The 13,735-nt window shown below is 35.0% G+C and overlaps 1 protein-coding gene across 4 annotated transcripts in view; it reads right to left on the reverse strand.

The window, feature by feature from the left end:
• Positions 1-13,735, reverse strand: part of ebf1b (EBF transcription factor 1b) — a 139,457-nt gene that overhangs the window by 27,976 nt on the left and 97,746 nt on the right. For all 4 annotated transcript variants that reach the window (XM_016518632.1, XM_016518633.1, XM_016518630.1 and 1 more), the window contains exons 9-10: positions 6,305-6,435; positions 1,280-1,406 (exon numbers count right to left, since the gene is read on the reverse strand). In XM_016518632.1, the coding sequence (XP_016374118.1) occupies positions 1,280-1,406; positions 6,305-6,435 (258 nt within the window). The remainder of the gene's footprint in view (positions 1-1,279; positions 1,407-6,304; positions 6,436-13,735) is intronic.

Raw genomic sequence — 13,735 nt, forward strand, 5'->3', positions numbered from 1 at the left:
AGTTCATTTGCAAAAACCGATAAACGCCACTTAAAAAAAAAAAGAGCTGATTGCCGTGCATTATTCTCCACATATAGCACGATCTGAACCCTAAACATGTTTTGTCAAAAAAGCCGGTTTTGTCAACTTTCAAGGCATCGCGAGTTCACGTTTTACTGCAGAAGCCGACAAGCGCTCTTGTTGTTTTTGAACAGAAGCCGATAAGTCCATTTTAGCGAATCAGTGCGCTGTATTGCGTAATTTTGTAATATTTTTACAATTTTAAAATATTGAATTTGTCTAACAGTTAAATACAGTGTATAAACATGTCCAGCAGTGTATATTCATACCGTGTACACAGTATATATAGAACAGAAATCTGTAATTTTGTAATTTGTGTGTGAGTCTACTAGGCCAAACTTAACTGAGGAAGTTTTGTGTTTGTTTGCATATTTACGCATTAATGGTTTCATGTAAGCTGCACAGTTTGTCAGTTTGTTTCACTGTTTAAATGGCTTCAATATGGTCGCCTATAAAATGCAGCTTGTTTAACTGTAACAGGTTTTATGAGCATTAGCTGTTATATTTTCTCCATCAACAGCAATTAAGCTAACAAAGCTGTACTTCTTAACAGAGTGTGGTTTTGTGTGTGTGCTTGTGAGAAAAATCAACAGCAGTCCTTCATATAGCAAATAATTATATGCATTCTATACAAAAAATCCATATTTATTCTCAAAATACATATCTTGAGAAAATGTTTTATTAAATCCTATGCATATCTCTTTACATAAAAGTGGATTTTTTAAAAAAGAAATATGAATAGGATTTTATGCATCCTGTACATACTCAAATATTTGGAAAATACTGTTCACTGCATAGAAACTTATAACCTTAATAATAGAAATACTTGTAACATTTTAACATTTTTTGAAGGAAATGCAAATGGGGTTTGCACGTTTGTTTGGTTCTAGTCTATTCCTTTCTCTAGATATAACTTAGGTTCCTCCTCCAGAGCAAGGGGAAGTTTATTTTTTAATGGCATTTGAAAAAGTAATAGCACACCTCTTCTGTGACCAACCTGTTTTTGTAATGAGAATACTAAATCAAGTTAAAAGTTTCTTGGGTTACACTTTATTTTAAAGTGCCCTTGTTACAGTGTAATTATACATTTAAGTACTGAGTAATATTAACTACATGTACTTACTATATGGTTAGGATTAGGGTTTAAGAACATGTACGTGTAACAAGGACCCCGTAAAATAAAATGTTACCATTTCTTGTTTTAAGATGAACAGCTTACCTGTGTAGATGAATCTTCCTGGTGTGCCTTTGCAAAACTGTTTGGACTTATAGGAGAGCGTGACCTCTACCACCCCGGGGATGTGACGTGGAGGGGTCTGAACTCTGATGGCATGAGGCGTGATGAGCTGTGAGGAGAAAATGAGATAGAGAGAGGACGTTAGACTCAAGGAGGTCTATTTTACCTGGAGATACCTGGCATTTCCGTTCCCCTCAATGGCAGTTGCTTGGCTGGCACAGGAAGGAGAATTGAAATCTACCATCTTTGACAATGGGCGCTCAGTTCTGAAGTTCGGTTGTTTTGAGCCAATCATTAGTGCCGTAAATGCCATGTGACTAAATAATAGCTCTGAAGCTTCAGGAAAATAATGAACAAACACAATCACTTGACTAGTGACTATCCTGTGCTGTGAAATGAAAGGCAACAGATAGCTACTGACACTAAAAATCACATTGACAAAAGTTAATGAAAAAAGTCTCAGAACAGTGAAGTTAGTTCTGAGAAAAACTTTGTTGGCAAAAGTTGTTCATTTGCCCTGGCTGATTATGTTCTTTGATCCAGTTCTGATCAGTAAACAATCTGACTGTGTGTGTGCCATATGTGTGTTTGTACGTGAGTGTATGAATCTAGTCTAATCTGTATCAGGCTGTTTATGGTGGGTGGTGAAGGGATGGCGTAGATGAAGGCTGGAAGAGGACAGGTGGAGCTCCTCAGAGACGTAATTAACAGCACACTGTCTTTCAGCATCTCAAAGTCTGTGTGCATGTGGTTCATATGAGCTGTTGTCTAAAACATCTTTGAACATTTGTCTCTCACAGTCATAAACTTAATTTCAAAACAGTAAACAAGTGAACTTAGCTTGACAGCATTTATGGCATTAGACGCACTCCGGATGCAAAAGCGTTCCAAAATGTAGCCAGCAAAATTGTGCTCATAGCGGCCAAATTCTAGTAAAGGCAATCATAGAATGCAAAAAAATTGTGAAAAATAAATCCAAAATGGCAAAAGGAGTCAAGAGAAATGCTGACTGAATTCAGAATAGCACATTCATTTCAAGTGGCAGGAAAAGTAGGAGTAGCACACTAGTGAAATTGACTGTTGACTACAAAACTAATCCAATGCTATCACTAAAAGTATCACTAGAATAAGTCAATCTAAATAAAAATATACCATTTTACCCAGTATTTATATGTTGTTAGCTTAGCAAACTGTCAAACTGGAATCAATGTGAATGAATTGTATATTTGGTGTCTCAGAGTTTGTGCCTATTTAGAGTATTCCAGATCATTCACTTATGACAAGTATGCAAATGCAAATGTCTGGGCAATGCCAGTGCTATTAAAAAATTGTTTTCGGTGATAAAAAAAAAATATATATATACAGTGGGTACGGAAAGTATTCAGACCCCCTTAAATTTTTCACTCTTTGTTATATTGCAGCCATTTGCTAAAATCATTTAAGTTAATTTTTTTTTCCTCATTAATGTACACACAGCACCCCATATTGATTGAAAAACACAGAATTGTTGACATTTTTGCAAATTTATTAAAAAAGAAAAACTGAAAAATGCTCAGTATTTAGTAGAAGCACCCTTTTGATCTAATACAGCCATGAGTCTTTTTGGGAAAGATGCAACAAGTTTTTCACACCTGGATTTGGCGATCCTCTGCCATTCCTCCTTGCAGATCCTCTCCAACAAGTGGGCTCCCCCAAAGTCCACGGTATAGTTCGAACACTGCTATTCACTATTAGCCAGTTGCTTATTAACATGCACATTACTAGCATGTTGGCTGTTTATTAGTACTTCTAAAGCACATATCAATGCCTTATTCTGCATGGTCATATTCTAGGTCCCTTAAGCCTATCCCATACATAAACATAACTACAGAAACTACCTAAGAAGCAAGATTATTGGGGGAAAATAGTTCAAATTTAACCTTAGTTAATAGTGAATGTGTTTCCTATTCTAAAGTGTTACTGAAGTTTAAATTGAATCCAGTACAGTCATCACAGTATGTACTCTGTCTGGGGTGAGTTTCCCAAAAGCATTGCTAGCTCACTATGGTGCTAAGTTCCATTGAACTCTATTGATAACGACGGAACTTGCAACCATAGTTGCTTTTGGGAAACGCACCCTTGGTTAGTGGCTATTTGTTCCTCCTAACTGCCCGTTTGACTACTACAGTACTGCACATGCTATAGAAAGACACAAGGTCCCTTAGAAGTCCACAAAAGGATGTCTTCAGAGCACAATGTTAATGAATGCTGCTATTAGAGAACGACAGACAAAAATGACTGTGTTCAGAAGACGGTGAATGGGTAGGAGGAGAAGAAATGAAAGAAACAGATCTTCCTTGGACCCTCCCCTGCTCTTGTTCTCTTCCTCCCTCGTTAGATGCTATCTGTGGTAATCAGATCCCCGCTGACACTGCAGCAGAAGGGAACTACGTGGCTCTTGATGGGCCCCCCGTGTACGGGGGTCACGGGGTCAGGAGGTAAAGGTCACAAGGTTATGAGGTCCACAGGAACCGCTATAGGGAGATTTCAGCACAGTGTATTTAATCGGTACCAGATGTAGTTCATCACACACACACACACACACAGTCATTAGCTCGTTTAGCACTTAGCATCAGCAGATCAAAGAGGTTAGCTGAATATGCAGTGGTAAATTTGTATCAGGGTTGGTGCTTGATGAACACTCAGTAGTTCTCATGAAGAGTGGCGGTCTGAAGTGAGTAAGTACTACAAAAGACTCCAGATCAATGTGTTTGTGTATGTGATTGGCCACCACTGATTTAAAGCCGCCGCTATTGAGCAGTTAGCCAGCGTTAAACAAGCTGCTCAGTTTCTTGTACAAAGACATGTCAAAACAATTGAGCAGCTATTGAAAGTATCACATTTCTTAATCACTTAAGCACAGTAACTAAATCACCTGCATAATGTCGGCCTAGCACAACGCTAATGTATTCGGATAGGACAATGGGTGTCATTGACAGCTTCTGGAAAGGTGACAGATGTAACTGCATTAAGCCAACAACACTGGAGGACTTTTATTAATGTTGTATTTAAGATATCATTATCACTAAACTAAATGTAGACTATTTGAACTTTGACTAATCAAATTTTTCCAAATGTAATTTTTTTGAAAATAGTATGTAAGGAATAATTGACAACGGGCCATTGAATTACCATACACCTTAGGTGGCAAAGCGGTCATGACACAAGCATGCGCAACAATAACGCAACAGTCTAAAGTGTAAAAAAGTAAATTATTCCGCTAATATCATGTTTTCTACATGTACATGTTTATGTAGTGTCTTTACCTCTTTCTTAAGCTATCACTACTTAAGGCGGGCGTACACGGTGCGATTCTGAAGGTTGGAACGGCGTGAGCCCTCGCACATGTCACGATTGAGTTTTCCGAAAATTGTACGGAGACAGTCACACACGACACAAATTTACTACGATTTTACAAACTCTGACGTAGGCCTAAGCATTACGTTTCACGCCATTTATAAAAATATGGATTCTGAGGACGAAATAGTTTTCTTTGTGGCAGGCAGCTATGGCTTGTGACGTCCACAAAAAAAAAAAGAAACGAAGATTAATGTCATGGCAAAGAGAATGGCTGAAAAGCAGAGAAAAGCATGGACTTTCTGTTCTTCATAAACAACTCGAGGCGAGTAGGCTATTTCTGAATTTCTGCTCGTTTTGCCGGAAATACAACAGGCATATTAATTCATAAAGCTGAACGGCAAATTTGGCACAATTCAGAATAACAAATAAAAAATTGAGCTGTATAATTATGCTAAAATTACTATATAGACTATTTATAAACATAATATGTGGTTTTTGTCATCTTCTGATTGGTCAACTTCAGATGGATCGCCAAATCGTCTCGTTCAACCGCACATATGCCACGAATTTAAACCGACAGCATCTGATTTTTTTTTTGACATGTTTGAAAATTATCGGGAGGACGGGAGGTGCTCGTAACGTTCTCGGATCGGCCCATAATTCTTCTCACACGGTACGAGCCGCGACCATGCGAGCATCTGCGATTTTCTCCCGAGAGAAAAAAATCGCCTGCGAGCTCGTACGACAGCAAAAAACGCACCGTGTACGCCCGCCTTTATTAAAGAATGTGGTGATGTGAAAATTAAAGCATTATGGTCAACAATACATTCTTTGTATATTTGGATGTACATTTAAATGAGCATCTAATAACATATACTGTATATGAAAGCTATTTCCTACCAATAATTATGAGATAAAACGTTGAAATTATAACAAAAATTATGAGACAAAAAGTTACTGCTGACTTACAAGCGTAATATGACTGTTAAGCACAAAATTATGACTTTTATCTCATAATTAAAATATTTTGTTATAATTATGACAGCCTATTTTTCAACTTGTCAGAATTTCAACTTACAACATGTAAATTTCTAGTTTTTGTTTCATAATCATAACTTTATCTTATATGACTTAGTATGTCAGAATTGTGACTTTTTATTAATTACTTTTTTAATTACTGACTTTTTATTTTATCATAATTATGACTTGTTATTTTTTTATTTTATTTTTTTATTTAATTAATTTATTTATTTATAATATGTGGGCTTTAATACACAGCTTTAGCAACATAAATATCTTTAGGAAATATTGAATTTATTTTATGTATATTTCTGTTCTTATATTTTTTTACCATTATACTTTTTGAGTCCTAAGCCTAACCTCAATTTTATACATTTTAAGTAATAGACAACAAAATTTTAAGGTGACAATGATTTTAGTTCGAAAACTCTTCTATGTCTCTAAAGTTTCATACAATGTGTTTAAGTTTTAGACGCTGTCAGTATGTTAATAATGTATGTTTCATTGTCAATGTAATCATACAAAAGTGTAAGAACCATGCTTTGTGTATAAATACCTATAATTACTAATGAGATCACACTGTAGCGACAAGCAGTGAGAAAAAGCAAAGTTCAGCTGGACAGATGGCAATATGACTTGCAAACTCACCTCACTCCAGACTAACATGGTTCCGAAGATGACCTGCAGCCCGTCGAAGAAGTTGTCTCCGATGATGATGACAGTAGCACCTCCTGTTGTCCAGCCTTCACTGGGACTAATGGCTTTGATACAAGGTGCAGCTGCTTCCAGAAACGCCACAGGACCAATTTAAAGAAAGGAGAAGAATGAAAATCGACTTTAATCATCTGTGCTTAGTGTAGTTATCCAATATTAGCATTACTTGACCATGATTAGAGGTTTCGTTGAGAACTTCCTAACATTCAGGATCAACATTAGTGTGAGGGTTGCAGATTTCGGGGTTAAAGGTGCCATCCGAATGCAGTTTAAGGGAAGTCTTGACACCTCTCAGTCTCTTATTTCAAGGCCAAAACAGGAAACCAAAAACACACAAATGTCACTAAGAAAGCTCACACAGCTGGATTCAACTAAGAGTCCCATACCACAGGCTCTGGAAAAGTGTTGGTGGTTTTCACAGCTCTCGTAGCACACATTAGGCATAAAAACAAGGGATCACTTACACCAAGAATTCCCATCCAACTCTATACGCCCGAGTTGGCATATCCATACTTTGAGGGCACAGTAAGGAAATGCTTGGGTTGTAGCAGAAAAGTGAGACATCGCCTCAAATTATGGGCAGGACTGCCAATAGATTTACTCTTTTATAGCTAGAAAGATGCAAAAACCTCAATAGCTCAGTGTCCAGTACTGTATGTCCTACTGTACAAATCATTTGTTACTCAGGAATAAGTCACAGTTGATGATGAAATCCTAATTCCAAGGCTGATGTTGTGATTTAGGATAGTTTTGGCATTGGTTTTTGGGTGTTTCTTCAACTTTTTATGCTGCACTTTCAATGTCCATAGTGTAATGTCCACTAATGTCCAAAGACAACATTAAAATGATTGGAAACTATTGTTTTGGAAACTTTTTATCATGGTTTTATTATTCACTTTATTGTTTTACCCCGTCCCAGACTCTTGATTTTTAATTATGAAAATCCACCATAAATATGCACATTTTTACATGTTTGGTTACATTCTATTTTTAAGGTGTCCTTATTACAGTGTAATTATAAAACATATAATGAGTAATGTTAATTAAGAACATGTACTTAATATATAACTAGGGTTAGGGTTAGGGTTTAGTTAGGGTTAATTGCTTATAATTATGCATAATTTACTGTTATTACTATAGTCAGAACAAGTAAGATGTGTAACAAGGACACTGTAAAATACAGTGTTACCGTGTTTTATATAAACTACAATAATCTAAACAAAGAGTTTTTTTTAAGTTTAAAAAAATACTGTAAAGTTTGACAGTATTTAAATTCCAATTAAGCTTCAAAATTGGCCTCAGAAAGACAAAAGAATTGGACATTTTATTTTAAAACGTGTAAAATGTGGTATAAATGTTCGAAAAGAGAGTGTGAAAAATGTCTCAAGAACCATTATTTTCCAAAAAGTCCACATGGCCAAAAGTGCCCACAGAAACTCTTTTTGTAGAATTGAACACTAGTGAAACTCGTGAGAATGTCAGCAGATCTTGAGTAAGATCGTAAATTGTTATTTGGTTAAAAACCCACAGCCAAACTGCTTATCAATTCTTCAAGTATCCTAAGAGTAGACATTACCATTAAAGTGCGGTTGTATGTCTTGGTGTAAATAAGGTGACCTTAGGCCTCCTGCTGTAGGAGACACATGTTTTTGTCACCGGGCTTCGAGGTACAGCGGCTCGTTTAGCGTGTTCTGTTTGTTGCTCTCCGCGGCGGCTGTGGATCAGTGGCTGAGTGAGAAAGGGACCACCACGGAGAAAGGTCAGTTTGCTTATTAGAGCTGTCTGCTCCCCTCCGAGACGCAGAGTCTCGTGCTAGCAGGGGGCAAAGAAAGCAATTTAGCCAGCCGCCGTTTACCTGCATTTAGCTCCCAAATGCCAAAGCGTCACTCACAGTAATGAGATATAAAGAGAGGAAGGGTTGTGATGGGCCAGCGTGACTGTTAGATCCACACACTGTGAGATGCAAGTCAGGTAAGATATACTGTAACCTTGCTAGGCTAAGCTGAGCTGTTACAGTGAACATGAAGAGTCGAGCAGCATGAGAAACATGTCAGCAGTGCCTAATGATCAGACGCATGAGGTCCAACAAGACATTTATGAGAAGCACAAGCAATGATTAATGACTGAAATAAATAGAAGAAAAAAAAGTATGATATATTTCATTATATCAGTAATTTTTCAGCATTGGTTTTATAGGTAAATCTGTAATACATTTATTTTATTTTATTTTTTATTTTCATTTTAAAATTTTGAAATCCACTGGAATGGATTTGAATATGGTAAAATATGTTATATATATATATATATATATAAACATTTTTAAGAAGTGCTAACAATGATTGATGGCTGAAATAAGTAGAACACTTAAAAAAGATATAGAATTAAAAAAAATAGTATAATAAATGATGATATAGAATTAAACTAAAATAGTATAATACATTTCATTAATCATATTTTTCAGCATTGATTTTATGGGTAAATCAGTAATAAATGTGTTTTCAGTAATAAATAAATTTTCTTATTTTCTTATTTTCTTATTTATTTGTTTGTTTGTTTGTTTGTTTGTTTATTTATTTTAAATCAACTGGAATGGATTTAAATGTGGTCAAACATATCCAATGGAGCTGAGAATACTTATAACTCAAATTAGCCAACATATTTAAAAAATGAACAATGAATATTATAATGAACAATGAATATTATATACATATATATATACAAACATTTTTAAGAAGTGCTAACAATGTTTGATGGCTGAAATAAGTAGAACACTTAAAAAATGATATAGAATTTAAAAAATAGTATAATAAATGATGATTTAGAATTAAACTAAAATAGTATAATACATTTCATTAATCATATTTTTCAGCATTGATTTTATGGGTAAATCAGTAATAAATGTGTTTTCAGTAATAAATAAATTTTCTTATTTTCTTATTTTCTTATTTATTTGTTTGTTTGTTTGTTTGTTTGTTTATTTATTTTAAATCAACTGGAATGGATTTAAATGTGGTCAAACATATCCAATGGAGCTGAGAATACTTATAACTCAAATTAGCCAACATATTTAAAAAATGAACAATGAATATTATAATGAACAATGAATATTATATACATATATATATACAAACATTTTTAAGAAGTGCTAACAATGTTTGATGGCTGAAATAAGTAGAACACTTAAAAAATGATATAGAATTTAAAAAATAGTATAATAAATGATGATTTAGAATTAAACTAAAATAGTATAATACATTTCATTAATCATATTTTTCAGCATTGATTTTATGGGTAAATCAGTAATAAATGTGTTTTCAGTAATAAATAAATTTTCTTATTTTCTTATTTTCTTATTTATTTGTTTGTTTGTTTGTTTGTTTATTTTAAATCCACTGGAATGGATTTAAATGTGGTCAAACATATCCAATGGAGCTGAGAATACTTATAACTCAAATTAGCCAACATATTTAAAAAATGAACAAGTAAGGGGTCAGGGATGTGTAGAACGTATATGTAGAATTAAGGGTATTCAAATTCTTTAAAATATTTCCACAACAATTTATTTTGCAGTTTGTCATGTCATGATCATGTCATGATCATTGATACCATTACAATAATGAACTATCAATTGTTATGATTATTTTACTATTATTGAATTAATTCATTATTATTTTTGTTTTATTTGTCATTACACAGTGACTATTGTATAGTGACTATATAAAGCATTTTTAACTAATGACTACAATTTGTAACTAATGGTTTGTTAAGTATTATATAATGCAATTATATCTGTTAAAGTGATAAATGTCAGTCATTTGGAATTTGGAAAATAATTCAAGTAAAACTTCTTTAAATCTTTCAACAAAAAAAAAAAATCTGGGCTCTCAAATACAAAGGCTTGCCACAATTGGGAAATACCAATCATTTGGTTATTAAATTTCAAAAAGCTATCATATTTAAAAGCTCAAAGGCCAAAAGCTTAATCTGTGGCCAATATTTGTCTCCCCCCCCCCTTTTTGTAATTTGAAAAACATCCCAAAGTCCTAATCACAAACAGCTTTAGATTACTGAAAAGAACAACTTCTCGTGTTCCGTAAACACGTTAATCTTCTCTTTTTACATGTCATGCTTGTGTCAGACACTAGAAAGGAAAGAAATCCAGACCTGGAGGGTGAAATGAGACATACACGCACACACTTTGGCCGTTGGTGGGGTGGTAAAGCAGGGAAGATGAGGTGCAATCTGTGGCAGTAATCTTGGCGTGAGTGGAGGTTTTTGGCGGAGGCTGAAATGGTAGCTGGATTAAGCAGATGGAGACGCATGAATCCATCTGATAGGATTAAACTTTCTGTGGCTTTCTCTAAGCCATCTGCTCACCATGCTGCTCTGACACACACACACACACACACACACACTCACGTTTAATTTACAATGTAAAAAGTCTCACACACAAAACACAAAAGCAAAAGACAGGGGTACGAACACAGGGCAAAGCACATCTGAGCAATTACACTTGATCGACACAGTACAGCACAAAAACACACAACAAAAGTGAAAATTAAGCAGATAAATTTTAAGATATTCCTATATGTGTCCTTTCATGTCATAATATATTTGATAAAAATTTAACTAACCATTTTAAAAGATGTTTTCTCTTAGCATAATATCACACTTAGGGCTGCATTTTCAAAAGCTTTTCATTACACCTTTTAAAACTAAATTGTTCCATATTTTGGTGAGATAAATAAATAAATGAATAAATATCACTATTACTATTGGCAATTGATTTGGGGGGTTGTTCTGTGGTATTAGTTGTTTTTTCTTCCACTAAAACATCACATGATATTTGACAAAATAACAAAAATTATTACTAGAATATTTATAAAATAAAACAAAAAATACAAGAATACTAATTTTAGATAACTGACAGATATAATATTATTAATATTAATTCCAGCAATAGTTATGAGCAATAATTCCTGTAGGGGAGCTTGGCTGTATCAACACCAGGGTTGTGTTTTTTATTTGTCTCTCTGTTAATACATTTAAAAGTGAATATAGTATATACAAAATAACTTTTGAAATTAGAGTGAAGCCAATTTGATTAAAAACACATTAAAAGTAGAAACTAAAACCACAGAAACTACACAGCGAATGTAAAATCACTGCCCACATAAGGTATATAGCACATTAGTGCACATCATGGACAGATTGCATCCCCTTTCCATGTCCCTAGGGTTTGTGCTTGGTGCTCTGGGACAGAGAGACCGTCTTCCGCTGGGATGCGCTCAGCTGAGCCATTTTTCCTGTTTTCCCTTTCTTATAAACTCATTTAATGCTGTAGGCTGGAGTATTTGGGGTCACACACCAACCTCCAGCTCCAAGAGATAAATACATCCAGCCAGTTGTTGTTATCGGAGTTGCACTCATTGAGTTTATTCTAACTGCTGCTCTCTTAATGAAACATTTCAGACCTGATCTGAGGTCAGTTTGGGACCTATTAGAACCTCAACCATGATAAGCCCAATAAATATCATCCCTTTGCTCATAATTCAATCTGTACCGTAATAAACAATTTAAAATATCATAACAGCAGTTTCATGCACTAAACAACAGTGGAAAAAATGGGCTGTGGTATTCTTTTCACCCATTTTCTGAGCCGCCAAACAGAAAAACGAAAACTTAACAAGCACCACTAATTAAAGTTGTGGATTGAACGGATGTCCTGAGTGTATCCATCTGAAATGTAATAAACTGAAACCCTAACCAAAAAATAAAAAAAACAGAGGCTTACTGTCAATACAAACTGTAAATCTGTACTTTCTGTCCTTCATCCAAATGCAAACAGACCTCCTGATAGCGCTTGATGCCGCCAGCATGCGGCTACAGACCCCAAGAGACCATCACAGCTTATCACACCATATTCATCCACGACCGTAAATCACCACATCATATGTTCTGTTCTTCCATTCAGATCCAACAAATTTCCCTGGACATCTAAATCCTTGACAGGCTAAATGGGACACTGATTGGATTGGTCGGACGTCTAGATAAATACTTCAAGAGTCTTTGTAAAGCATGTCAGTGTGGGCTTGGTCTTGCGCAGATGGGCTCGGGGAAAGCTAACGCTAAAGCTAAACTCCACCAAGAGAATCTACAGCCATAAAACATATAGATAATCAAAACCACCCTATTTCTTAATTTTTAAGAGCTTAAGCGAATGAGGTAGAAATGGCATTCTGAGACAATTTTTTGTCATAGATTATTCTGTGTTCGAGTTATTATTCGAGTTCTCAGTCGTCAGTAATCCAATGTGATGGATGTGGCATCAAAAGTGGGATTTTCCGCTGCATTATGTCAGCAGGATTTCAAGGTGAATGTATACTGACAATGCGAAGAATACACAGTGTGCATTAAAGCATTCATTTTTTAATAACAACTGTATGCTTTTGCCATGTTTGTCAAGAAGAAAGAGGCCTAGCCATGGACAAAATAAACATTTGAGAGATGGACCAATCACAGACACCAGAATGTTTTTAAAAAAATGCATTGGTTTGTATTCTGCAGACATTTGTATTGGTATCCAAAACCATAATGGACAATATTGAGTAAACTCATTCAGTCCCATAATGCACCTCAACAGTGTACAACCAATGTGCGCTCAACAGTTGGCTGCTAGAAAATACCCATGCACAAATGAATTTCCACTCATTTTCTGAATTCAATCTCTTGTTTTCATTCACTTATTCAATGGACATATTAGTGAAGCAATGTAGGGAATAGTGAGTGAGAGTATACGGAAGCTAAACTTAAGGCTTAATTAGCACTTTAGCAGTTTTCATCTAAGACGGTGGATAAAGAAATTCTGACTATAAATTTATAATTTATTCAATACTGACAAGCAATGAAATTGTTTGAGATTGTTCTTTACCCAGCATTGTACTGCGTATGCTTTTTGGGGTATCATGCTATTAGCTTAGCAACATGCTAACAACAAACTCCACTGGAATCTCCATGTAAGAAACAATACTATATTCTCAGTAGTACCTCAGAGCAGTGTTAATTTCATTGACGAATAATTTTCGTCATAATGTTCGTCAAAGACATTTTTTTCACTGACGACAACGAGACGATAATGAACTAAAATTCTTTTTGAATGACAAAAACTATGATGAAAATGTATTGACATTTTCGTCAACGAATAAAAACAAGACGAAAATGTTAGGGAGGGACGATTTGGGAAGAGATTCATTCCATTTCAGAACGAATCTGCTGCGTGGTTATGAGGTTAGATGTGTACATATGAACTGGCAGGACATAAGCTAAAATCATAGACTGTATAAAAACATGGACGTAGTGTCCGTG

The sequence above is a fragment of the Sinocyclocheilus rhinocerous genome, unplaced genomic scaffold (assembly GCF_001515625.1).
Source record: "Sinocyclocheilus rhinocerous isolate Xijiao unplaced genomic scaffold, SAMN03320098_v1.1 scaffold387, whole genome shotgun sequence".
Classification (NCBI taxonomy): domain Eukaryota; kingdom Metazoa; phylum Chordata; class Actinopteri; order Cypriniformes; family Cyprinidae; genus Sinocyclocheilus; species Sinocyclocheilus rhinocerous.